Here is a 27962-nt window from a genome sequence, read left to right as displayed (position 1 = left end):
ATAGGAGTATAAAAGCATTCAGACTGCAGCACAGATCAATTCTCCCCCTGCCTGAGAAAAAACGGGTAAATTTTCTGATTTCACTTTTCACATATTGAAAGATTATGCTTGGTTTGGTTTTTTTGCTAAAATTATGGTACTTTATTTTTATTATTATTATTATTATTATTATTATTATTATTATTATTATTATTATTATTATTATTATTATTATTATTATACTTAACATGTGTCTATTATTTGATTTATTGGGATCACTTTGTTGTATGTTTGATTTGTATGATTTGTTTGGATCATTTACTGTTAAAAACACAATAAAACACAAACACATGATCTGGTATTTTCTTTCCCTACAGTGCAAAATGAAAACAAAGGACCTTCTACATCAACCAAATAACAAAGAAAACGTTAAAGGGTTTTCATTTGTGAGTAAAATCTGCTGTGTCTGCTTTTTGTTCATACTTGACTTCAGTTACATTTATTTCTTTGCATTTTTTAAATAGAAAACGAGGAGAGAGATTAAGCTTAAGTCGGCTGGCAACAGGAACTCGTTTTCTGAAGGCTCTTTAAATCCAGACTACAAAGAACAGTATCCACATAGAAATGGGAAGAAATACAACGCCAGCATGAAGACCTTGATCCCCGTCCGCTTCAGCTCAAGGTGTTGTTATATTTATCCTGTGATTATACGTCATTTAAATTATATTAAATTGTTAAACATACAGTATAATCAGTTGATTGGTGGAAATGAGACAGATGAAGGCAGAACCTTTGTGAACTGCTGAATGCTGTATCATGTAGGAAATTTCTGCCCACTCTCTTATATACAGAGCTCACAGAACTCCATGAATGACCAGTGTTGCTGTGGACAATACTTTTTTGGTTGCCCTTCAAGAATTATTTTAAATAATTAACCTTTATTTACTGTATATTGCAGTTTCATGTCAGACCTTTGTGTGCTTTAAGAATTAAATAAATTACAGCACAGTGACTTTGAGCTGGGGTCAGCACTAATACAGCACCCTGGATCAGAGAGGGTTAGGAGCTTTGCTAATGGGCCCAACAGTGGCATAAACCCATAACCTTCAAAACAGGAACACAGGGCCTTAACCACTGAGCTTCCAGTTTCATAACTAGACAAAAGTGCAATACAGTACTTTATTTAATAGCTGACATTACAGCTTGTGCTCGTGCAGCTCAAACCCAATAGACGATGCTGGATTCTTCTCCTTCACATCGTTTTCATGGATGATGCCCATGATGTGGAAGTTCTTCAGGAATTATCAGGATAACAGCTCCTTTATTCTTTCTCCTCATGACAGAGCACACCAAAATGGAGACAGGTAGGATATGAAGGCCACAGATATTTTAGACAGAGATATATGATTAAAGCACAATTATTATAAGGATATGAGATTCTTTATAACAAAGCTGCAGGTTTATTTAGTCACTGAGCTAATTTTTTCTTTTATTCTATTAACTATAGAATAATTCTAGTAACTTTATTCATTACTTCTTTCTGTTGTTGATCATCTTTCTGTTCAAGCACATCATCTATAGGTTTATTTTTAATTTACAAGCGAATTTTTGCATTACTGTATGTGTGTGTGTGTGTGTGTGTGTGTGTGTGTGTGTGTGTGTGTGTGTAGGTTTATAAAAATGTGGGAAGATGAGGTGGAACGTGTTGGCATTGAGAAAGCTTCTCTCACCTCAGTAGTGATGCGTTTCCAGAGGACTCGTTTGATTGTGTCTTTCATCGTTGCTATTCTGTTTATGTTATTTGTGTTTATTAGACCGGTATGTTCTTTTGCTTTAGTTCTATACATCTGAACTGCAATCTAAAAACTATACATGTACATATTGTATAATTCTACATATTAGCTCAGGTTATTTAAATTATTTTATAACAAATTTCATTTTAGTTGCTGACAATTTCTTTTTTATGTACAGAATCATTCAGGAGTTTTTTTCAGTGTGTATTTTCTTTACAAATGTATAAAGAAATGATCTGGGCTAGTTTTTACAAAGTTAAAGTGAATGTTATATGTTCCTTGTAAGCAGTGTTTTTCTCTTTATTCTACAGGCTATTCTGGTAAAAGAGATCCTGATGTATGTGGAGCAGTCTGAAGGTACGCTGGTGTATGGCGTTGGCCTGTGTGTAGCGCTGTTCATCTCTGAGTTCAGTAAAATAATCTTTGGGTCACTTCTCTGGGCTGTAAACCTACGCACTGCCATTCGAGTAAAAGGAGCCTTCAGCATGCTCACCTTTCAGAAAATCATCACGCTCCGAACACTCAGTGATGTCACCGTAGGAGAGGTAGCCTCTGATTGGTTAACTGCTCTCACACTTGATCGAATTGAGTCTTTCTCAAAGTTTTTTTTTTTTTACAATTCTGTGTTATCATGTAGTAGTAGTTTTATTATATATAAATGACAAACTGAAGCTGAGATGATATTCAGACTTCACTCAACCTAAACATTTTAAAAAAGTGTATAAAATCTGTTTTTAGCATTGTATAATCTACCCGTGAATCTTCGAGTTCATGTGCAAGCATGGTAGAAATGTGGAAAAAAGGAAGTGAGACTGTATCTCAACGAGAACATGACATTATATTTAGTAAATCTCTATGTAAACTAGACCCAGTTGTCCTAATGGCTTTTGATCTTCTTTCATTACTATGGATTCAGGGCCAAAATTTACTGGGTCCTCTTACACACTGCAGTGCTCAGCTATTTTGTATATTTGCATGTTTGATTTCCTCTCTCTCTCTCTCTCTCTCTCTCTCTCTCTCTCTCTCTCTCTCTCTCTCTCTCTTCCCTACAGATGATCAACGTGTTAGCAAGCGACAGTTATCGTATTTTCGAGGCAGTGCTTTTTGGCACGTTTCTCCTGTGCATTCCCATGTTGCTGGTTGTGTGTATTATATATTCATGCTTCATATTGGGGTACATGGCACTCATAGGAATCATTACCTACCTCATCTTTATACGTATCCAGGTGAGACTCTTGTGGACTTTTAACACACAACCCTTTTCAAAGATTGAAATATTGTTACAGTGATAGGAATATAGAAATAGGAAAAGCTGACATTGTATGGCGAGTTTACATTGTGCAGTCATTTTAGGCCTTAAATAAATAAATTGGGAAGAAATAAAGGATTTCTTATGGATTTATAAAAAGTTGGGTAACACTAATTTATCATTGTACTTTCAAATCACCCATTCAGTGCAAACACGTGTTCATGGCACAAGTCATTTAAATGTAGTGACTCTGAGACATAAAATAAAAAACTTAGAGAGCAAAAAGTTTGAAATGACAACTGAAAGACGTTTCTCAGAGTCAGAAGTTATTGGTTATTTTTTACTCCAGTTTATGTATGCACTAATACAAATATTTAACATACTCCGATTAAACATCTCCTTTTGACAAATAACAGCTAAAGTAAAAAAATTAAATAAATTAAGCTGTATTTGATTATAATTGGGGTCCTAGGGTAATTTTGTACTTTACACATGCTACACTGATTTTATTCCGATCCTGATCTAAGATGTTGGTATCTAATTAACTACTACACTGATTATGTTAGTCTTTTTTTGGAGGAAAAAAAAAAAATGGTTTGCTGCTACTTGCCATATCTAGTCTTGTAGTGCATGGGAAAAACTGGGCTAGACTTGACACACTATGACAATCAGGGACACACATGTGCTTACTTAATAGCTCTGTAAATGAGAGCAATTTAAAGTGAGGAAAGTGTACACTGTGGTGGTCAAATTTAATGACTGCTGATGTTTCCTGAAAATGAAGTTGCTGGCTTGCTGTCATCTGATGTATAAATAAATAAATGAGCTACAAATATGTTCTTGTGCTTCTCTTCAGTTTTACATCAGCCAGCTGATTAGAGTGTTACGAAAAAAGACCATCACTGTGACAGACAAACGTGTTCGCACGATGAACGAAGTCCTGACCTGCATTAAACTTATTAAGATGCATGCATGGGAAGAATCTTTTAAAAAGAAAATCACAGGTACCCATTTTAATTGACACAAGGTTTGATTATAACAGTTATAGTATAAACGCTGATGTTGAATCATATAAGTAATTTAGTATAACACAGGTTGTATCTTTAAAACCAAATTATTTATGATATAATTTATTTTTGGTTTAATCTATTATAACCCTAACAGCTTAAACATTTTTTTTTTTTATTTTCTACATTTTTTATGTGCAAATTTCTATATTGCTCTACATTCTCACTTTTTCTTTTTATATATTTATATCTAAGATATCAGGAAGGAGGAGAAGTTGCTTTTGGAGAAAGTAGGATATATTCAGAGTGTGAACTGCTCCTTAACAGCTCTAGTTCCCTTTCTAGCCACAATTCTTACCTTCATTGCTCACACAGCACTCCAATTACCTCTGCAGCCCTCTACAGTGAGTAATGGAATTGAGGAAAAAATCATGCTGTAATTTTTTCAATTGTATAAACTGTATTTCGTGTTTTCATAGGCATTCACCATCATTGCTCTGTTTAACTCGATTAGGATGACAATGGGTCTGCTACCATCCTCTGTAAAAGCAGTGGCTGAAGCAAAAGTGGCTCTGAAACGATTAAAGGTTTTAATTTCTCTCCTTATTTCTGATTTTTTTTATTACTTCATTTCAGAATATGTAAAAAAAATTTTTTTCACACAAATCATCATTTATTCAGTGAAGCATTGATTCACCAAAACACTTTTCAGTGTCTAATTCAGAACAGAATTAAATTCAATGATTATTTATTAAGTTATAATTGTTTACCTGACCCTTAGGGAAACACACAAGGCAGCTGTTAACTATGAAATACAATATAATAATAACAATAATATAAGTAAATAAAACAATAATTAGCCAGAAATGTATACATTATAACTGTCAAACAAGTGAAATTAAATAAAATAGAATAATAAATAGAGAAATAAATAGTGATAAACTGAATGACTAATGTGGAACTAATATATATTAGTCTCATATAAATAATATTTTTATAAATAGTAGATCTGGTTTATATTAATGAGACATGTGTTCTCCACTTTACATAGCTGTAAATACCTTCAAGATTGTACATGTGTTGCAAGCTCCTAAATTTTATTATATTATAATTATGTTATCATTATGATTACATATAATTATAATTATTTTCTATTCTTTCCTTTTCAGAGGATCCTGATGATAAAGAATCCCAAACCCTACCTAATCCAGAACAAGGAATTGAGTGCTGCTTTAGTGATGAACAAAGCTTCATTATCCTGGAGTTCCTCTGCTCCAGATAGATCTGAGAGTCCACTGATTGCAGCTAACAGGGTTAAGAGTGATACAAATCTACAAGACACGAAATTAACACTACAGAACATCACATTTACTCTTTTCAAGGTGTGTGTCTGGGTGACTCATAAGTGGTTTATGTTTACTAAGACAAAAAATAAAAAAAACTGTTTTATATGTGACAAATGGTCTAGTAATAAATAAAATCAGGAATAAATCATGACTATTTGATAATAAATGATCATACCGTGGTACAGTCTGACACAATTGAAAATAACCTGAAAGTTCTACATTTTCTAATTTTTTTAACACAGCAATTAGAGGTCAATGACAACACAAAAACAACACATTGTACAATTTGTCTATTTGTAGTAATATATATCAGCAGAAATATATTCAACAGGTAAAAATAACAGTGTTACTTAAGACAGGAAGGGGCTGGTCTTAGCAACTCTAAAACTAAGCAAAGAGACAATAGGACAACTTATACCCAAGGAATTAGACACAGGTTGCAGCATTAACACGATCCACCACATGGGGAATAATAAGGGCCTCTAAAGACCAAAACACACTGGATGCAGTTTCTAAATTATTTCTCGAGCTGGTTATGAGAAATTAGTTAGTTGTTGTTGTTTTTTTTTTTTTTTTTTTTTTTTTTTTAAATGCTTATATATTTGGCAGAAAATTAAAATGAGATAAATATTAGGTGTCTTCTTTGTTCTAGGGAAATTTGCTTGGAGTTTGTGGCAATGTTGGTAGTGGAAAAACATCACTGATATCAAGCATACTTGAGCAGGTATGTTTTTGTTGACAATTAATATGAACAGTGACATCCATCATCTGTCTGTATAGTGACATGGTTTTGTTCATCACACTTAATATGTGGTTCAGGTGGGAATAAATAATATACCATGATGTGGGTTCATTTTCTGTAAAGTAAAGACCATTTCTTTGTTTTCCTTTTAGATGCATCTTCAGAGTGGATCGATCTCTGTAAATGGAACATTAGCCTACGTTTCCCAACAAGCCTGGATCTTTCATGGAACTGTACAAGATAATATTTTAATGGGAGAATCTTTCGACCAAGTGAGGTAACACACAAACCATTCACAATATCATTAGGAATATTAAATAACCATAATAATATGCTTAGATGTGTGTTACAAGACGTTATACCACAGTGCTGCTGAATTTTTTAATCTGATTGACCACAGGTGTTATTCAATCTTTCATAACATAAGATCTGCTAGAATTCTGTTTATTTATTCATGCACTTATTTGAAATCATTATCGTTACTTTAGAAAATTATTATTTATGTCACCCAAGATGTACTGTAAATAGACTTAAAAAAATAATAATAAAAAGATTTAACAAAGAAAAATCTGTAAATGCTTTTTATTGAACATTTAATATTTTTTTTTAGATTCCGTGTTCAGATAGAACCTTTTTTAAAGAAAGGGAAAGTCCTCAGGGGTTTATGCATTGTTTTCTCGTATATATGTAATAAAATATATATTTTGAATGTTGTTTTTATCTGATTTACTGTCGATGAAGCAGTTTATAACTGCTATAATGTATCCAGCCTGTAAAAAAAAAATTGATTGATTATACAATTGAATGATTATACAATTTTTACCTTTTGCAAGTGCAAGTGTGTGGTCATGTGAGGCATTTCAGTATAGCAAATTACAAAATAATATAAAGCTTAACTTTGCAGTATATAATTTCAGTGTTAAATGTGTTTCAGATTGTCAGTGTGTGTAAAGTGCTAAAATAAAAATTGGTTCTCGTGCACAGTGTTAGAAGGTTGTCCTTGAAGTGTCCTTGAGGTGTAAAAGAGGTGCAATTAATACTTCCTTATGAAAGGCTCCAGGTTTTAAGAAACTTATTTTTGTATATTTACACAATCTTTGTGTGTTTGTGTTGTAGGTATGACCGTGTGATCCACGCCTGTTGTCTAAAGCCTGATCTTGCTAGTCTCCCCTATGGTGACCAGACAGAGGTTTGTTTTCAAAAACATTATTATGTCTCTCTGTCTTTCAGGTGGTAAATATATAACAATGAATATTTTTTATGTGTGTGTGTGTGTTTGTGTGTGTGTAGATCGGAGACCGTGGTCTGAACTTATCAGGTGGTCAGAAGCAGAGGGTCAGCCTAGCAAGAGCGGTCTACTCCAACCGAGATATCTTACTATTGGACAATACTCTGTCAGCAGTCGATGCCCACGTGGGCAAGCATATCTTTGAGGAATGCATCAAAAAAGAGCTGAAGGGCAAGACTGTGATCCTGGTCACACATCAGCTTCAGGTATTTAGGTCATTTTTTGTCTATGTTTTTTTCCCAACCGTCTAGATCGGGGGGGGGGGGGGGGGGGGGGGGGGGTGTAAAACTGTAATTATATTTGGCCCGTTAGATCATATCAAATGTGTATTAGCGCTGGCCCGCCAGCATATAGCGCATACACCGCTAATACTACAAATCCCAGAATGCTTTGTTAGTGCGTTGGCATGTCAGTCGAGACCGCTGAAAAACTCTGCGTACTCAGCGCTGACTTTACCCGGAGATTTACCGACTTTGAAGCCCAGAAATGCAGATATGAACTGTTTAGTAATCCGTTTATGGTTGACTTGGAAAGCGCACCAACCAACCTCTAAATGGAGCCGATTGAACTCCAGTGTAGTGTCACGCTTGAGTTAAAGTACGACTCTGTGGGTGCTGCACAGTTTCCATGTTTCCTCCCCGACACACTGCACCACTGCCCAAGCTGCTCAAATGCTCTCTATGTTCACCAGCATATATCTGTGTGAGCAACTGTTCCCTTTGATGAAGATGAACAAAACACCACTCAGGAGTCGCACTGATGAACATCTTCACTAAAACCTAAGGATTTCCTCAGCTCAGAGCCTAAACCCAGACATTGATGCACTTGCACCTAAGAAGAGATGCAGGTTTCTGACTTCAACCAATCAGAGTAAATCAGAGTGTAGCAAAGCTATAGATAGAGAGAGACATAATAAGAAACGAATACCACTGATTTGTGTTTTATTTCAAATGTAATTTCTCATGTATTTATAATATTAAGCTAACAGAAATAAATAGATTATGGATATAAATTAAAAAAAAATTATAAATGAGACATAAGTTTATTCCAAAGGAGCAAGCCTGTGGTGACAGTAAAAAGGAAACTCCACTCCTTGAGATAGTATATGGAAGACACCTTCAGTGGAAAATGTCAATTTAAATCCCATATTTCAAAGGAAATTCATCCTCATTCGGGTGGCACCAAATGTCCATTTACAAACCTGATTCCAAAAAAGTTGGGACACTGAACAAATTGTGAATAAAAACAGAATGCAATGATGTGGAAGTTTTAAATTTCAGTATTTTATTCAGAATACAACATAGATGACATATCAAATGTTTAAACTGAAAAAATCAGTATGATTTTAAGGGAAACATTAGTTGATTTTAAAGTTCATGGCATCAACACATCTCAAAAAAGTTGGGACAAGGTCATGTTTACCACTGTGTGGTATACCCTCTTTTTTTATAACAGTCTGCAAATGTCCAGGAGACAAGTTGCTCAAGGAGAGGAGACAAGTTGCTCAAGTTTATGAATAGGAATGTTGTCCCATTCTTGTCTAATACAGGCTTCTATTTGCTCAACTGTCTTATTTCTTTTTTGTCGCATCTTCCTCTTTATGATGCGGCAAATGTTTTCTATGGGTGAAAGATCTGGACTGCAGGCTGGCCATTTCAGCACCTGAATCCTTCTTCTACACAGCCATGATGTTGTAATTGATGCAGTATGTGGTCTGGCATTGTCATGTTGGAGAATGCAAGGTCTTACCTGAAAGAGATGACATCTGGATGGGAGCATATGTTGTTCTATATTTTGGATATACCTTTCAGCATTGATGGTGCCTTTCCAGATGTGTAAGCTGCCCATGCCACACGCACTTATGCAACCCCATACCATCAGCGATGCAGGCTTCTGAACTGAGCTCTGATAACAACTTGGTTTGTCCTTATACTCTTTAGTCCGGATGACATGGCATCCCAGTTTTCCCAAAAATTCCTTATATGTAAATTGAACATTTCCAGCATCTTATTGCTACCTGTCCCAACTTTTTTGGAATGTGTAGCTCTCCTGAAATCCAAAATGAGCCAATATTTGGCATGCCATTCCAAAATGTCTTAACTTTCAACATTTGATATGGTACCTATATTCAATTGTAAATAAAATATAAGTTTATGAGATTTGTAAATTATTGCATTCCTTTTTTATTCACAATTTGTACAGTGTTCCAACTTTTTTGAAATCGGGTTTGTATTATATTCTCACTATTGTGGAGGCAAGTCACTGATGGATGCTTAAATGCAAAAACTGCTAATAGCCTTACTTTCTCTTGTCCTGTAGTATTTGGAGTTCTGTGATGAAGTCTTGCTTTTGGAGAATGGGTCGATTAAGGAAGCTGGAACACACAAAGCCCTGATGAAAACAAAGGGCCGATATGCACATCTCATTAACAACTACCAATCGGAACAGAGCAACGTAAGAGAGTTCTTTTTCACTTTGGCTGGTCTCTTTCTGTAGACATAATTCAAAACAGGATTTGAATTATTTTCTTGTAGGAGAAAAATGAGGAACCCCCAGTGATCCCCTATGATTTCAGTAAGCACATCAAACAAGAGAGAGAACGTTCCACTAGCAGTGGAATCATAAACGCAGGTCAGAGGTCATACAGTGCAGGATACATTGGGTTGATACTTATATTTTATTATAATATAATATAAATGAACCTGTCAATGAACACAATGTAGAAAAGTGGTAATTATTTTTTAAGTTCATGTTTGTTGTCTTGTCCAGCCTTTGACATGTCTGATGAAAGAATTAAACCAGAGTCAGACTCAGCAAAAGGTGCTGTAAATTTTTTGTCATATATAATATAAAGGCATATTTTAATTCAGTGTACTTGTTTCTTAAACATGAAGATAAATGTACAGATCTTCTCATTTAAACACTTTAAATATTTTTCTGAACTTTAGAGGGTAAAGACCAGCTCGTCACCACTGAAGCATCGCAGAAAGGATCAGTTACTTTCAGAACTTACCGCCAATACTGTCTCGCTGCTGGAGGTAGCACACACACACACACACACACACACACACACACACACACACACACACACACACACACACACACACACACACACACACACACACACACACACACACACACTTATTCACACACTTTGTTTTTCCCATTCTTCTTTAATCTCTATCTTGTCTCTTTATCTCTCACACACTTTAGGTTATATTATTTTGTTTTTTGTCATGATATTCTTTATTCTGTTGGTGGGAACAACTGCCTTCAGCAACTGGTGGCTCAGTTACTGGCTTAATCAAGGCTCTGGGGTAAACACATGCATGCACACGCGCACACACACACACACACACACACACACACACACACACACACACACACACACACACACACACACACACACACACACACACACACACACACAGTGATAGTTAGTGTTGTGCTAGTTACTAAAATTTTTTAACTAGTTACAGTTACTTGTTACTTGATTCAAAAAGTAACTTTGTTGATTACTTACACCAAAAAGTAATCCGTTACTGTTAAAAGTAACTTTTTAGTTACTTTTTTAAAGAACCTTCTTCAATGTTCCCATTAATGCCCTTTTATGCATTATGTTCTATACAAACACAAAACTGACTTAAACACAAAGTAATTTTTAAACACTATTTTTTACTAAGTCAGACCTGCACAAACTGAATATATCACAAGGATTTCTGAAATAAATAACAAAAGAAGCTGAATAATATATTCACAATCAAAAACTAAAGTGGCTTCTGCTGTTGTGTTGAGCTCTTAAAAATGTTAATTTCACAGCTTAAGTATGAAAACTATCAGCAATGTACAACAGAACACCGGGTTAGCTTCTAGCTTCTAGCTTTGTCGAGGCATGGAGTTTGTGGAGGAGCTTCGACAGATTGGAGTTGCTGTTTATCGCAGTAGATACGACCTTCGAACCAGAAAGACACAGCTTACATTTGTCTTTATGCTCAACTAAAGTGAAATAATGAGCATATTTCCACTTTGAGAAACTCGTCTTGCTCTCACCTTGACTCGCCATTGCTGCCGCACAGACCTGAATAAATTGAAACACACCCACAGTGTGTCTTCTTTGTGTTTACAGTGGTTCATCCACCAATCCTACGCACCATATGGTAACGGTAACGGAGTTACTTTATTTAAAACTGTAACGCGTTACAGTATTGGTTACTGTCAAAAGTAACTGCGTTACAGTAACGCGTTACTGCACAACACTGGTGATAGTATACTGTGTTACCAGAGATAAAGAATGAAGACATTAGACATGGACAAATGGAAAAAGCATATTACTTTTCATATACTCCACCTTTTTCAGGGGTATATTTCTACTCTTAGGCCTTTTATCTCTTAACATGTGAACCACAAAAAGTAGCACACTCAGACAGTGTGAACAGACTAATTCTTAGAAAACAGCGTTCCATTCAGTTAACTACAACTCTCACACAGGTAGTTTCCTACTTACAGCAATATTAATATTTCCACTGTTTGCCTGTATAGAGATGACATTCATTATTAAAATCCGGACTAGTAAACTGGTATTGGATTTAAATAGACATTGTACACTTTAGATAGTCAGTAATAAAATACCTCTCTTCTTCTTACAGACCTTGAATACATCAGACCCGAACTTGAACACCCGTAACATATCAGATAATCCCAACCTGTACTTCTATCAGATGATATATGGTTTGAACGTGGTGGCCATGGTGGTGCTGAGTGCCCTGAAGAGTTACACATTTACTAAAGTGACGCTCCATGCCTCCTCTAAACTACACGACAGTATGTTCAAAAGGGTAAGACTTTCCAACACACACCATCAGCATGGGCATTACACCTGGAAGTCAGTGCTGGGATTATGATTGTACATATGCAAGGTTTCTTTGAATGTTTTGTGACACTAGTTGTTAAATGTCCAATTTACCAACTTGAAACACATGTTACACAAAACTGAAAAGCATATAGTATAGTACAATACAGAGATAAACGTCATAACTTCGCCCTTTAGATCCTGGCCAGTCCCATGTGCTTCTTTGACAAGACTCCTACTGGCCGAATAGTGAATCGCTTCAGTAAAGATCAGGATGAGATCGATGCTGTTCTGCCATTCATCATGGAGAACTTCCTGCAGTTTTGCTTCATGGTCATCTGCACTATTTTGACCATGTGCATCATCTTTCCCTACTTTCTCATTGCCGTGGTTGCACTGGGAGCCATTTTTGCTGTTATACTCTAGTAAGTTTTACCACTCATCACTCATCCACCAACAGTGCAGATGATTTAGAGTAGCATTCTTGTGGTGGTGTAGGCAATGTACAGGGGGACTGTAAAATGTGATATATCAAAGATAGTTTACAAGAACTAAAGCTATTCTATTATTCATTGTTGTAATTTGTTTGTTAAAATCTTTATCTCCACCTCAGACAGAACATAAAAGTAGTTGCTCAGGAGTTATCTTTAAAGTTGTTTAAGATAAACACTGTCATCTTATGATCAATGAATGTGATTTTTGAACCACAAAAAAAGGCATGTACATTGGTCCCCTGGAACTCGCAGGCTTAAGTTTTAAGACCCACTGCGAGTTCAGAAAATCCGCAAATTTTGGAGGCACCAAGAATTTATCTATACATTATGCCACTTTGATACAATAGTGTTTGTAAATTTTTTTATTACATTTGTTAGTGAAAACATAGTTTAAAATGTTATTCCTAACGTTCCTGAACATTCGGTCCTGCTGCGGATTCCCACAAATTTTAAGATAATCCGCAACTTGCTGTTAGTTATGTTCAAAATGAGAAAATATCCTATAAAAAATGTATTTCATAATCCCTTACTTGACTGTATTTAAAAGTAAGTAGAGTATTGACAGCAGGGAGTGATGTGGTGTGGTGTGTTATGTGCTTACTTTATGATGTGTTTTCTGGTTTAGCATCTTCCAGAGGAGTATTCGGGAAATGAAGCGTAGGGAGAACGTGAGTCGCTCTCCCTGCATCTCTCTCACAACCTCCATCATCCAGGGCCTCAGCACCATCCATGCTTATGACAAAAGAGCACAGTACACAGAAAAGTAAGATACTATCACAACTCAATAAAGCTACATATTACTGTACAAAGTATGTAGTATTAACTCATATTTATCTCATATCCACTGTGTGCGATGTGTCTGTCCAACTGACAGGTTTCAAATGTTGAGTGATGATAACTCCAATCACTTCCTGTTGTTTAACTGTGGGACACGTTGGCTCTCCTTCTGGCTTAATAGCCTGTCTGCCACCATTACTCTGATTGTGGCATTGTTTGTGGTGCTCAGCCCTAATGAGGTCATCAGTTCTTCACTTAAGGGTCTGACACTGTCATATACAATACAGGTAACACACACACACACACACACACACACACACACACACACACACACACACACACACACACACACACACACACACACACACACACACTACAATGATGGTATTCGTATTTGTGTTCGTTATATGCATTAGTGTTGCTTATGGAGCTTTTATCCCTGCAGTTGACAGGCATGCTACAGTATGTTGTGAGGCTCTCTACAGAAATGGAGGCAAAGTTTACCTCAGTGGAGAGACTGCAGGAGTACATCACGGTGAGATGTTTAATAAAACACTGGTCATACAATCAGTATTAAATTTATAAATTTAAATATTACATTGCCTTACATTAAAAAAGAGGTTTAACCTCTAATGTATATATAAATGTACCTAATTTTTTACATTTTGAGGCTATAAGGCCATCAGGACAGTTGAAGATGCAGACTGAAATGTGGTACTACCAGGATACCACAGCTAAAATACCATCTGCTTCACAGGGCTGTGTGTCTGAAGCCCCACACAAAGTGGAAGACGTCAACATTCCATCAGGCTGGCCACAGGAGGGCGCTATCACCTTTCAAAATTACAGCATGAGGTACAGAGAGAACACGCCGATCGTGCTCGATCAGCTCAACCTCACAATCAATCCACAAGAGAAGCTTGGCATAGTGGGGCGAACCGGCTCAGGTAAGATGCAAGTCATAGCACTTTGTAATGTGCTTTAATTAATATTTATTAATAATAATAAAAATGTATTGTTAGATTAGATTAGATTAGATTCAACTTAATCTAATGTTACCGTGTCTGTCAAAAAACACCGTCTTTTTTATTTTGAGAGAGACATACACATTTCTTTTGCTTTTATGCAACAATCTAGACAATTTAACACTATAAAGATTTACTTTAACTAAACAAATATACAGTTGTGGATGAAGTACACAAAGTATATATTTTATTAAAGGTGGAGAAAAAGTAGGTACAATATCACTCCAGTAAAAGTACTTCCTTTAAACTTTTACATGAGTAAAAGTACAAAAGTATTTGGCTTTAAATATACTTAAGTATATGGGGCCGCCTTCCCGTGGGCTCACCACCTGCAGGAGGGACCGTAAGGGACGGTGCTGTGAGGATTGGGCAGCAGTCGAAGGCGGGGGCCTGCTTAGACTGCTGCCCCCGCTACCCAAATTACGGATAAGCGGGAGCAAATAAATTAATGAATGAATGAATACTTAAGTATCGAAGTACTATTATTTATTAATGATATAATTACTAATTATGACTAATTGCTTAGTTTGTGTGAAAAGTTTATGTAAAAAGACTCTGTTACTTTTAGCACACCAATCTATTAATAGAATTATATCAACGAGTCAAACACTGATTGATATGTAATAAATTATGAGCCCATGAGCTTCTTCTCAAAGACTTCAAATAAAATGTAAATCAAGAGTTTCCCACATCATTTATTACTTTTATAATGTTCTGCATACTGTTGAACAGTTGAAGTATGTTGAAGTATGTTAGTGCTACATATAGTAGTTACATAGACAGTGTCTGTATGTCTGTATCTACTTAGCACGAACATACAGACATACAGACACAATATGTCTCGCAATTGCGAGAAAAAAAATCAGAACTTAATTGCGAGTTCATATCTTGCAATTCTGAAAAAAAAGTGAGAAATTGCAAGTTTGTATCACATAATTCTAAGAAACAAAGTCAGATTTTTGAGATAAAAAGTCACAATAAAATGTTTTAATTTTTATTCAATGTATTCATCTTCAAATGAGCAGAAAATAAACAATAAATAAATAAATATATTAAAATTATGCTATTTTTTTTTTGTGTGCCGCCCCAATTCTTGTGAGTTTTTGCCCTTTAACTAGTTTGTTGCATGTCTCAAAAACCATAAAATACTAGCTGTTTCCCAATCCTTCACAGGCACTGTAGGTCACCGACAGGACTTTTTATATACAGTATATAATATAATATAATATAATATAATATAATATAATATAATATAATATAATATAATATAATATAATATGCTGGCAGTATAAGGGGAAAAAACGCAATGTGTTTTAACATGAATCATATCTATACAAAGAAATACACAAAATATTCAAAATATTTTTGCAATTAATAACAAGATCATTCTGATTTAAACTAAACATAATAATGCTTTATTCGCACTGTCAATGTAGAAATACAGCAACAATAGTGTGTTAATAATTAAAGTATTTCTTGTTATTTTACAGGTAAATCATCACTGGGCGTCGCTTTGTTTCGCTTGGCGGAGCCAACAGAGGGCACTATTCTGATTGACAACATGGACGTGTGCACTTTGGGCCTGCGGGATCTTCGTAATCAGCTATCCATCATCCCACAGGACCCGGTCCTCTTCATTGGCACTGTGAGGTAACCTCTCAGCTTTTATCTCTGAATATCTATAAAGAACTATTAATGCCACAATACAACAAAACTAACGGCCACTAGTTGAAAAGTGTTGTAGAATTTTATGCAATTGAGAAGTGACATGGCTAGTACTAATAGGAATGAAAAGAGGTCTAAAATTCTATTTCAGATACCGCTTCTTAGATAACATAAATTATTTTGGATTGTTTGCTTAAAGTATATATATTTTGACATGAAATCAGTGAAAGACAGTTAGTGCACAGTAGTTGTGTGTTGCTTCTAATTGTGTGTGTATTTCTAAATAAGCTGAATATTAGCTGTTTTTATTAAATAACATGCAAAAAAACTTAAACCAAAATATGAGGTTATGAGTAATGAATGAATCACAGAGTTCTTGTAATTCTAGTAAAAAGCGTAAATGTGTGTTGAATTTTATGCAGGTATAACCTCGACCCATTTAATAAGTACACTGATGATGAGATCTGGGTGGCTCTGGAGAAAACCAACATGAAAAAAGCAGTAGGTACAGATATAAAACTTCAGTCCTGCCATTAGTAGCAGTAACTTAATAATGAACAGCCAAGCAAATAACCCAAACATCTCTGTGTGTTTTCTATAGATTTCTTATTTACCACAGAAGCTCGACTCAGCAGTTGTGGAGAACGGTGAGAATTTCTCTGTAGGAGAGAGACAGCTCATGTGCATGGCCAGAGCACTGCTTCGCAAAACAAAAGTAAGAAAACACACACGCGCACACACACACACACACACACACACACACACACACACACACACACACACACACACACACACACACACACACACACACACACAAACACACACACTCTTTAATTATCCTAAAATGTAAAAGAGTAATGACATTTAAGGTGTGTGTACATACAGATCATTCTGCTGGACGAGGCAACAGCGTCTATAGATTCGGAGACAGAAAGTCTGATTCAGCACACCATCAGAGAAGCCTTCCAGGACTGCACCATGCTCACTATAGCGCACCGTATCAACACTGTGCTTGAGTGTGACCGTATCCTTGTCATGGACAAGGGCAAGGTGATCTAAACACACACTCAAACACACACACATACACACACACACACACACACACACACACACACACACACACACACACACACACACACACACACACACACAGAATTGATTAACACTGAAGCACCACTCCATACATCACTGTCAGCACAGTAAAAAAATTGCAGAAGTAACAGTATAAGAAAAAACAGTGTAGAACACTGTTGTTTTACAGTGCTGCCAAAACACAGGAATTGAAAGAGGCCTTAAATGACACTCTCATGACACAGTAGATATAGGTGTCTTTCTGTAGTTTTTTTGAGCATGCAGGGACTGCATGTGTATGGCTGGAGAAGGATTGGGCTCCACAACTGCTTCCATGTTATCGGTAGAAGTCAGGCTGGAGTATTTCAGCATGAAGGAGGTAACTCTTCAGCACATAAGCAGGAAGCCTGAAAAGCACTTTGCTGAAATCACTCCCTTTGCTGAAATTGGTCTCCCCCTCACCTCCACTTAGCAGCTGAAGAACATCTGTCACTGGTAGTACATAGCTGAAGAACAGAATGTGAAGCAGATCATCAAGAAATTTGTTGCAAGATTCCCAGCTGGAGCAGTGGAGGTCATCCATTGACACCAGCCCTGAATAAAGCTGGCAGAAGATTATTTGATAGTGGTTCTAGTGATTCTCTCTCTCTCTCTCTCTCTCTCTCTCTCTCTCTCTCTCTCTCTCTCTCTCTCTCTCTCTCTCTCTTCTCTCTCTTGGCTTCTGATTCAGTGCAAATCACTGGAAAATGCATAATTGATGAAGAGGTGTGTCAATGGGGATGTTAACAAATATCTGCGGGCACCAGTCATTATTATAATCTCTTCGCTTTAACCATCCACTAATCCATAGGACAAACTGGACAGGATTTTAGGCAGTAGTACAAAAATACTTTTTACATTTCCTGAATTTGACAAAATACTACAGAAATAAAAGACAATCACAGAGGAAAATAAAATCCACCATCAAACCTCACTATTTGTCGGATAACTGCAGAGGGACATCTACTCCAAAAACTAAGAGGGAATTTAATAGTGTGGTCTTCTCGCCCAAACTAGATAATTGCACAAGGCCTTGCTTGGAAGCTGTATTATCTGTGTTAATATTTCTCTTCAGTGACAGGTAAAAGTTTGTACAAAGCTTGTGGCATGTCAACAAAGTGGATATAAACAAAAGGTTATACAAGCGAGTGTGGTGTGCTCAGGCTAATTACAGATGTTAGATCCAAATGGAGATCCTTATGTAAGCCACAATTAATCAGAAGGGCAGAGAATTTACACTAGAGTTCTGCATGATGCCATCCCTGTTAACAATTGTATTCCTGAGTTTGGAACAGACTGTCCTTTGTGTTCAAACAGAGAAATGTTTTAATGATTTAATTCTATGTATTAGATAGCAATTACTATTTATGATTTTACAGAACCTGCTTGATTTATATTGGGTGAAAGTGTGTTTGGCAGAAGCTTTTTACTTGTCACTTAAAACTGGGCCAAGCAAAATTGGTCAAGTTAAAAAAATCTATTCGAGCACAAAACATAAAATAAAAAAAATACTTTGGATCAAGATCTCACTGCACTATTTTCATCAAGAGTACTGATTGCTTTTTGTTTTTATAATTCTGTGGACAATGCTACCACACCATTAGAGACAAGGTGTTGTGAGAATTAACCTTAATCCTTCAAGGAAAATTACTTTTTACACATTTATAAACATATATTTTTTTATTGTTATTGTATTGCAATGTACAGACAGTATATATTTATGTATAATGCAATCTTTGATCTTTCTCTTTTTACTGTCTCATTCAATCCACCTTTTTTCTTTCTCACTTGCTTGTTTCTCTTTTTTCAACTCTTATTAACAAACACAAAGTTTAACAAAGTTAAATCATTGAGTATCCATCCAGAGAAAACAATATTTATTATTATTGTTTTGTCTTCTCTCTCTTTTTTTCTTTGTTTGTATTAACTCTGCCTCATGTTTTCTCTCATTCATCTTTTGCTTTTTCTCAGGTTGCCGAATTTGATAGGCCACAGGATCTCATGCAAAAACAAGACTCTGCCTTCGCATCACTCTTAGCAGCAACCCATAGCGTCAACTCCTGAAACACACACACTGATCTGCACAGATTTCCTGTGGCTGCTCACTATTGACTGTCAGGAGTCAGCGTTACACATTCTGTTTATACATAAACACATAAACAAAACAGATTAGAATGAGACAATAACAGTTTCACAGTTTTAGAAAAAAATAAAATGATATATAAAAGTATATATGTGTGTATGGATGCACATGCATGCAGTGATTGTACTATGATGTGCTAATGCTAAAATGTTCATTATTGTCACATATTTTTGTATAGTTTTGTACAGTTTAAAAAATGTAGATATCCTTCAAAAAAATATAAAATTTTCTCTTGTTATGCAACATGTGATTCCTGATGTGGCCACTAGGCAAAGTCAGGCCCGCACAATAACTGAGCAGGTTAAACCCAGGTTGCATCAGTGAATGCACTCTATGATGAAACAAAATGAAATTTCAGCTAGAGTTCAGACTGCTTTGGTCATGAAACTTACTACGAAAGTAATACACATGCGAAATCTGGGAAAAAAGAGCAGTGATTCACTATTTGACCTTCATTAGCAGAACAAATTGTTGAACCGGTTCTTCAAACACTGATTAAGTCACTTAAATTTTTCACCTCCAACAAGTCAGTCACAACCTGTTGCAACCTCCTCTACCAAGTCTCCGCTCTTTCCCTAGTTGTTATGCTTCAGAATGACAAAATGACCAACTTGTAGATTTCTCTGTAATAAATGCCATTTTTTGTGAGGCAACTATATTTGCGATGTTTTTATTGTGCCAGTGACTTTTTAGTAGGTTTATTTTAACAGAAAGAGAAAGTAAATATAAAAAAATTATAAATAAATAAATAAATTATATATAAATGAAATGAAATGTAAATAAGTAAAACATTTTTAAGTAAATACAGACATTATAGCATTATAGCATTTAGAACATTAAAGTGTGCGATTAAGGTGTGATTAATCATGAGTTATCTCATGACAATAACTTTCTTTTGGCTTCTCCCATTAGGGTCTCCACAGCGGATCATCCGTATTCATGATCCGCATGTTCGATTTGGCACGTTTTATGACAATCATTCACTTAATTGCAATTAAATATTATAATCGATTGACAGCCCTTTTATTAATGTGACGTGAGGTCCAGTTACCAGCGTGACACAAAAACAGGTAGTAGTAATGGCTATTTTTTACTAAAGTACATGTCAGAGCCCAACCTTCTTAACTTTAACTTGAGTAAAATAGAATAGTTAGTACTTTAACTTTTATCAGAGTATTTTAAAACATTAATATCTGTACTCCTACCTAAGTGAAGGATGTGTATTTTTGCCACCTCTGCATATGTGTCATACAGTATGTGCAATATCATATGCCAGAGTTGATGTGTCATCTCACTATAAATTGTGTCCTCTTCACTCAAGGTCAGAGGTAGTCTTCATTATTCAACCAATCCAGACGCTTAAATACATCGTCAAATTTAAAAGATTCACCCCATCTGTATGATAAGAAGGTTAAACATCAAGGAAAGGACATTACCATTAATGAAATAAGATTCAACTATTTCTGAATTTTAGAAATCAACAGGGTTGTTGCTTTTTTACAACAGAGCGTGTTATCTATAGAATCCATAAAAAACCCAGAAGACCCACGAAATTTAGAAAAGGTATGGTCTTTTTCGAACCTGCTTCTGTTCTTATTCTGTGCATTGAGATGCTCACCAACATGAAAATGAACTCTTTCATTAATGCCCTATGCTGTTTCATTGCTATACTAAATACTGTGCAACAAATTACATCTGATAAGGGAAGTAACATTGTGGGAGCAGTGGTGGACGAAGCACAAAAATAAGATAAGATAAGATAAGATAAGATAAGATAAGATAAGATAAGATAAGATAAGATAAGATAAGATAAAATAAGATAAGATAAGATAAGATAAGATAAGATAAGATAAGATAATGTAGGGTGCCCACCCAGTGACCCAATGACAGAATCCACTGGTGTGGGTGAAGGTATGCTGTGTGTTAGTCCTTCTAGCGCGGCTGTAAAAGATTACTCAAATCGATTGCACTTTGTTACAATAATCCTTTTTTTTTTTTTAATACTAAACATGTGAAGGTGAAATGTACACATTCCCAAAATGTAATTACTGCATTATGCAAGTAAAGAAGCTTGAATTCCGGGAACTTCTAAGTCACCTTACCATGACACAGCCATCTCCCCAGGAGGGAAAGAGGGGGCTCAAGGATGGGTGACTGGGCAGCTGAACAAATGGCTTTCTTTCATCAGATCAAAGAGATCCTCTCTTCAGATTAGAAGGTTTATTGTTTTGTTGCATGGTATTTCTCTGGGTCTGGGATCATGAACAGATCTGACCATCCTTACAATAAGATAAGATCAAAAGATAAGATAAGATAAGATAAGATAAGATAAGATAAGATAAGATAAGATATAACTTTATTCGTCTGATAATTTCTCTGTTACATCAGCAAAGAAAAATAAATGCAAATATATAAAAGATTAGAGACATACTATAGTATACAGTATATACACAACACAATGTATAAATACAAATAAGAAAAAGAGAACACTAGTAATTAGTTACACTAACAGACATATTGCACACAGGTAATATTGCACATTTTTTTTTAAATTTCTGTTATTGAACGTGTTGTTTAAAATACTTTGTTTTTGTTATTATTGCAGTTAAACAGTAATAACAGTGGTATTATGGTGACTTGTTCACTGGGAGCAGCTTTGAGTGAGAGTTCTTCTCCAGCAATGATGATAGTTTTGCTACCATCCTAGTTTTCTCCCACCTACTGTACAGTGTCCAGGGGAATCCCCAGGACTGAGCTGGCCTTCCTGATCAGCTTGTCCAGCCTCTTCCTGTCTGCAGTAGAGATGCTGCTGCACCAGCAGACCACACCATAGAATATGGCTGAGGCCACCACAGAGTATAAAAATGTCTTTAGTAGCTCTCTCTGCACTCCAAAAGACCTTAGTCTCCTCAGCAGAAAGAGGCTGCTTACTTGAGTTGAGATACACTAGGTAAAATGTTACTCCAGTAAAAGTAAAAGTGCTCTCTTTAAATTTAAAAGTACAAAAGTATTTACTTTCAAATGTACTTAAGTATCCAAGTACTATGATTTATTATGGCTATAATGTCTTATCATTGTCATCACAAGATTCTTGCTTAAATGTACATGCAGTGAAGATGGGGCCAGCTTCTGTCAAAGAGAAGAAAGCGCTACAAGGGCGCCAGCAGTGTGGCATAGAGATGCAGCACCTTGTTCCTTCAAGGAACTAGGATTACATACGTAACCTAGAGATGTTCGCTTTCAGTAACTCGACCTGCGCCTCAAAGATTTGGGAACGAGTGTCCAATCATGCCAGACTGACCAGTTTCTGACCAGTGTGTATCAGCACAGCTAGGTCGAAAGGACAGAGGGGCTAGGAGTTGCACTGAGGTCAAGGTGGAGCAGGGTGGAGCAGCCTGCAGCGTTGCAGATGTCTTGGAGATGCACTCCAGAGGACCAAGCCTTTGAGGCTGCCACTCTCCGAGTGAGCCCTGAATGGTGCGGGTAGACCAGAGGACTCATAAGAGGATGTTATCATATCAGTAATTCTCCAGGAAACCGTCCCGTGGACATAGCTGTCCAGTGGTGCACAGCCGGTTCAGCTTCTCCTGGTCTGGGGCCTGAAACGGAGGAGGGTAGAATGCCTGTAACCTCACGGGTCGTGGGACTATCAAGGGCACCTTGGGGATGTAACCCGTTCTAGGGTACAAAAAGGCACTGGCAATACCTGGAGTAAACTTCAGAAAGGAGGGGGCCACAGAGAGGGCGTGCAAATCTCTGACTCTCTTCAGAGAGCAAATGACCAATAAGAACGAAGTCGTAATAGTAAGGTGCCTCCAAGATGCCTTGGACAGAAGCTCGAAGGGAGGTTTAGACAGAGGACTCAGCCTTTCAGTGCGGCAGAGAAAACGTGTGAAAAGAGGGTCTCTGACCAGAGATTGCCCCACCACAGGGGCATGATACGCCAAAATGGCGGACATGTACATTTTTAGGGTGGACGGAGCCAAACCTTTGGTGAACCGTCCTTGGAGGAATTCCAGCACTGAATAAACCAGGCAGTGGACTGGACCCAAATGGTGGTGATCACACCACATATAGAACAGGTGCCGTCTTGCGGCATATGACCTTATTGTGGAGAATGGTCTCTACCACCTCGGTGGAGAGACCAGAACCTTGGAGCTGTGCCCCCTCAGGGGCCACAGCCTCCACAACTCTGGGCATGGTAAATTATGACGCTTCCAGCCTGAGAAAAGAGATCCCTGCTCGAGGAGGGCTACCGGGTCCACAAACACAAACTATGGTTTGCCCGGCCACCTTGGGGCCACCAGGTGCAGACGAACACTGAATTTGCCAAATTTATCCTAAATCTGCTCCACCACTTGAGGATGGAGCCGCCATTCCCCAGGTCTCAACCCCTGTCTCGACAGGGTGTCTGCTGCTTCGTTTAACTGGCCCGGGAAAGCAAGGTGCTGTCACGGAGGAACTTCCCACTGGGCCCACAGGAGGATCTGGTGCAGACCTTGATGTACGAGACCACCGAGATGTTGTCCGAACAGATCAGCACGTGGTGATCTTTGAGGTCTGGGAGAAAATGCTACAAAGCTAGCAGCACGGCCAGCATCTGTAGGCAATTGATGTGCCACAGTAGATGGGGCCCATCCCATAGACCTTGGACGGAGCGGCCACTCATAACATTTTTTGGATACCTCATTTGTTGTTAATTTAGCTACTGTACTGTTTGCCCAGGTGCTCAGCTCTAGCAGCATTTAGCGCCTGTCTGTAGCTGAGCATACTGTCTTCATATGCATATGTATATTCTAAATACCTCAAATTTTGTTTTTCTTAATTTTCTTTCCAGATTACGGGCTGTTCTCTTGAGGGCACGAGTATGACTATTATACCATGGTGCAGGTGTTTTTTATCTAACCTTTTTAACTGAATGGGCGTCATTGCCCGTCTAATGTCTTAGTGAGGATCGTGTCTTTGTTGTTAGCCATATCATCAAGATTGTTAGCATTTAGGGGTTTAGTGAGAAATTGAGATACATTAAGATCTGTCTTTATTGGTCGGAACAATAGTCCTGCCAAGCCAATAACGTGGTGAAACACGGCTAATATGCTCTACCGGTAATGTGTACAATATAAGGTAATGGTCTGTGATGTCATCACGCTGAGGTAAAATATCTATATCAGTGATGTCTGGTCTGTGGGAAATTATTAAGTCTAGTGTGTGATTAAAACGATGAGCTGGTCTGGTAATGTTTTGTTTAACCCCAAAAGAGTTTAATAAGTCCACAAATAATCAAATGATCATTTAAAAAAAGTCCTAGGGCATAATTTGCATCATCTATATGAATATTAAAATCTCCTACAAGCAACACTTTATCAAAATTAAACAAGAGGTCTGAAAGAAAACGAGCAAACTCTTGAAGAAAATCAACGTAGGGCCCTGGGGGTCTGCACACAGTGGCCAGAGCGAGAGATAGTTTTCTATGTATGTCTGAAAATACAACTTTAAGAAGTAGCATGTAAAATGATATAAACCTGAATCCTAATCTCTGACTAAAATTAAGAAGGGCACTATAAATGGTAGCTACACCACCCCCCGACCAGTCTGCAAAACGTCTACTAAACTTCTCAATTCTTTGCTGGTAAGTGGGAAAATGTCCTGACACTATGATCCTCATTGTGGGTGATGCACTGCATACCGTCTCGACCAGGATCCCGAAATTCCTCTTTAAGATCTTAATTTGCTTCAGCCTGGTGTCATTCACTCCGGCATGGAGAACAACAGTCCGAAGTTCTTGTTCAGGATTGCAGGTACCTGTGCAGCAACATCAAGAACACAAGAACACCAAAACCCCAGAGCCATCATGTGAGCAAGAATGACATCTCGATGCTGGAACGCTAACTTCTAATATCAACCAGTCGTTGATATAGTTGAGCATGCGGATGCCCTGAAGTCTCAGGGGAACCAGAGCCGCATCAACACATTTCGTGAAGGTGCGGGGTGAGAGGTCAAGACCAAATATAAGAACCCAATACTGGTAATCTTTGGCCCTTTAGGAACTTCTTGTGAGAAGGAAGGATAAATACATAAAAGTATGCATCCTTTAGATGGTGGTGGTGAAGAGGTGCTGGATGATTGGGCAACTACTGCAGAAGTGATAAGGCAGAATGCTAGAAAGATACTTGGTGTGACATCTGGAAATAGGAGGACAAAGAGACATGGTGGTGGAATGAGGAAGTGCAGGAAAGCATAAAGAGAAAGTGGTTGGTCAAAACAGAATTGGGATCGACAGAGTGATATGAAAAGGAGGCAGGAGTACAAGAAGATGCGGAAGCAGGTGAATGTGGATGTGGCAAAAGCCAAGGAAAAGGCATATGAGGAGCTGTATTAGAGGTTGTGTTGACTTATAAGGAGGGTTTGTTGAGAAGATGGAGGGAGTAACTTGAGCAGCTGATGAACGAGGAAAATGAGAGAGCGAGAGAGAGAGAGAGAGAGAGAGAGAGAGAGAGAGAGAGAGAGAGAGAGAAGGTTGGATGGTGTGGAGATGGTGAAGCAGGAAGTGGATAGGATTAGTAAAGAGGAAGTGAGAGCAGCGATTAAGAGGATGAAGAGTGGAAAGTCGGTTGGACTAGCTTCATGATGAAATGGGCCATCAAGGTACAGATTGCACTCTTTCACTCATCCATGAACATTTCTTTTGGCCATACGTATATACAGGCAGACATTGAGCATTATGTCACAAAAACATGCAGATGCTGAAGCAGAAAAAGCCCTATCATGAGACAAGAGCCCCATTGACAAACATTGTTACGATTAAACCCTTTGAATGGATCTCAATTGACTTTCTCCACTAAGACCGCTGCAAATGAGGCTTTGAGTATATTCTTGTGGTAATAGATAATTTCACCTGATTCGCCCAAGCATACGCCACTACCTCAAAATCAGGTAAAACAGCTGCAGATTGTATCCTTAATGTTTTTGCCTTGAAATTTGGCTTCCCTTCACACATCCATCATGCTCGAGGTGGAGAGTTTGAGAATCAATTATTCGAACAGCTCCAAAAATACCGTGGCGTCATAGGCTCCAGAACGACCCAATATCATCCGCAAGGCAATGGCCAAGCCGAACGTTTTAATAGGATGCTGTTACAAATGCTAAGAATGCTCACAGAAAGTTAAAAATGTAACTGGAAAGACTTCTTAAATAAGCTACTGTATGCTTATAATTGTACCCGCTCAGAAGTTAGAGGGTTTTCTCCTTTCTACCTGTTAAATGGAAGGTCTCCAAGACTGCCGGTCGATATGTTGTTTTATCTTGAATTCAGAAGTGCCTACCTGTTATCAGAAAGAATATGTGGAGAAAAATGGAAATGCGGAATGGAAGAGGCATATAAAATCGCTAGAGCGTGTGCTCAAAAATTAGCTGACAGGAGCAAAAAGATCTTTGACAGTAAGGTAAGGAATACCACACTGCTGCCAGGTGATCGTGTTCTTGTAAAGAACCTAACACCATGAGGGGGGCCCCAGAAAACTTTGTAATTTCTGGAAAGATAATATTAATGTAGTTGTGAGACAGATGGGTGGTGAGCTCCCAGTTTATGAAGTGAGGCCAGAAAAGGAAAAGGAGCAATCCAAAGTCCTCCATCGAAACGTATTAATGCCTTGTGATCACCTACCCCTTGAAAATGCTCCGCCTTCAAAGATCAGACCCAAATGTACATTGGATAAGCCTCAAATCAGTCATGTGGAATCTGATGATGAGAGTGAAGATGAATTCAATTTCCATTATGTACCACTTCAAGTACCTCAACCACAGAGTCTGGTGAGCCGAAAGTGCAGATCAAGAGTTTACTTACCTGCTGACGAAAAAGCTCCTGCTCCCATGTCATCCCCTGAAAGTGACGAAGTGGGTCAAAGAGAGGAAACCCACCAGCCATTCAGAAGGCAAAGATACCCACCAAAAGTACTTATCTATGATGAACTTGGAACACCGACTTATAATGACAGGCAACTAAATGGGATCTTGCAGACACCACAACAGAACTTACCGTATGTGTCTGCTCATGGACTGTCGACATGGTTGCCACCTGTTCAGCAATACCAGTTACCGATTGCCTTTTGTGTATGGAGTCCACTAAATGGAAACTTTGAACTGTTAAACTTTTTTGCCATTGGGATTATAGAGTGTTATAGTCTGCCACCTGGAACTGGTGGAAGTTTAAAAAGTATGGACTGTTTTGTCTAAGAAATATTGCCTCTAAAAGTCTTGGGTACATTGAAATTTTAAGAAAGCAATGGACTTTTTGCCTCATAGACTAGTCTTGAGAGGCTGTTGAACTCTTGAAAATCAAAGAAAATATGGACTGTTGTTTCTTACCTGTACAAAGTTTTGCACTTTAAAACACTGAGGGACTGTTCTTTCTGATAAACTTTTTATTTGCTCCAGAAAGTGAACAGGTGAGTTTGGGACAATCCATAGACTGTTAAAACGTTGAACCGTTAAAAGAA

The 27962-nt window shown here is 37.4% G+C and overlaps 1 protein-coding gene across 2 annotated transcripts; it reads left to right on the top strand.

The window, feature by feature from the left end:
- The first annotated feature begins 49 nt into the window (after positions 1 to 49).
- Positions 50 to 19598, top strand: LOC310731287 (ATP-binding cassette sub-family C member 12-like). 2 transcript variants are annotated; one of them, XM_083550824.1, is made up of 31 exons: positions 50 to 65; positions 357 to 425; positions 504 to 661; positions 1197 to 1343; positions 1650 to 1797; positions 2084 to 2317; positions 2825 to 2998; positions 3878 to 4025; positions 4284 to 4432; positions 4508 to 4615; positions 5198 to 5410; positions 6027 to 6098; positions 6269 to 6393; positions 7233 to 7305; positions 7407 to 7610; positions 9724 to 9858; positions 9939 to 10035; positions 10174 to 10224; positions 10353 to 10442; positions 10618 to 10721; positions 12051 to 12239; positions 12452 to 12678; positions 13373 to 13510; positions 13622 to 13811; positions 13970 to 14059; positions 14282 to 14471; positions 16040 to 16199; positions 16637 to 16715; positions 16816 to 16929; positions 17100 to 17264; positions 19296 to 19598. In XM_083550824.1, exons 2-31 carry the CDS (start codon positions 363 to 365, stop codon positions 19386 to 19388), a joined length of 4128 nt encoding a protein of 1375 aa, XP_083406950.1. In that variant the 5' UTR covers positions 50 to 65; positions 357 to 362; the 3' UTR covers positions 19389 to 19598. The 2 variants fall into 2 exon arrangements, with proteins under 2 accessions (XP_083406950.1, XP_083406951.1); XM_083550825.1 differs by lacking the exons at positions 16040 to 16199; positions 16637 to 16715; positions 16816 to 16929.
- Positions 19599 to 27962: the final 8364 nt, after the last annotated feature.

This window comes from Silurus aristotelis (genome assembly GCF_946808225.1).
Source record: "Silurus aristotelis genome assembly, chromosome: 9".
In the NCBI taxonomy this organism is placed as follows: domain Eukaryota; kingdom Metazoa; phylum Chordata; class Actinopteri; order Siluriformes; family Siluridae; genus Silurus; species Silurus aristotelis.
The sequence above is the reverse complement of the archived record's forward strand: the minus strand, read 5'-3'. Positions and strand labels throughout refer to the sequence as shown.

Excerpts from the sequence above, each read along its gene's own strand:
- LOC310731287 (XM_083550824.1), top strand. The coding sequence starts at position 363 with ATGAAAACAAAGGACCTTCTACATCAACCAAATAACAAAGAAAACGTT. Across the intron at positions 4,026-4,283 it reads TTTTAAAAAGAAAATCACAG|ATATCAGGAAGGAGGAGAAG; the intron begins GTACCCATTTTA and ends TTTATATCTAAG. Across the intron at positions 16,930-17,099 it reads CACTGCTTCGCAAAACAAAA|ATCATTCTGCTGGACGAGGC; the intron begins GTAAGAAAACAC and ends GTGTACATACAG.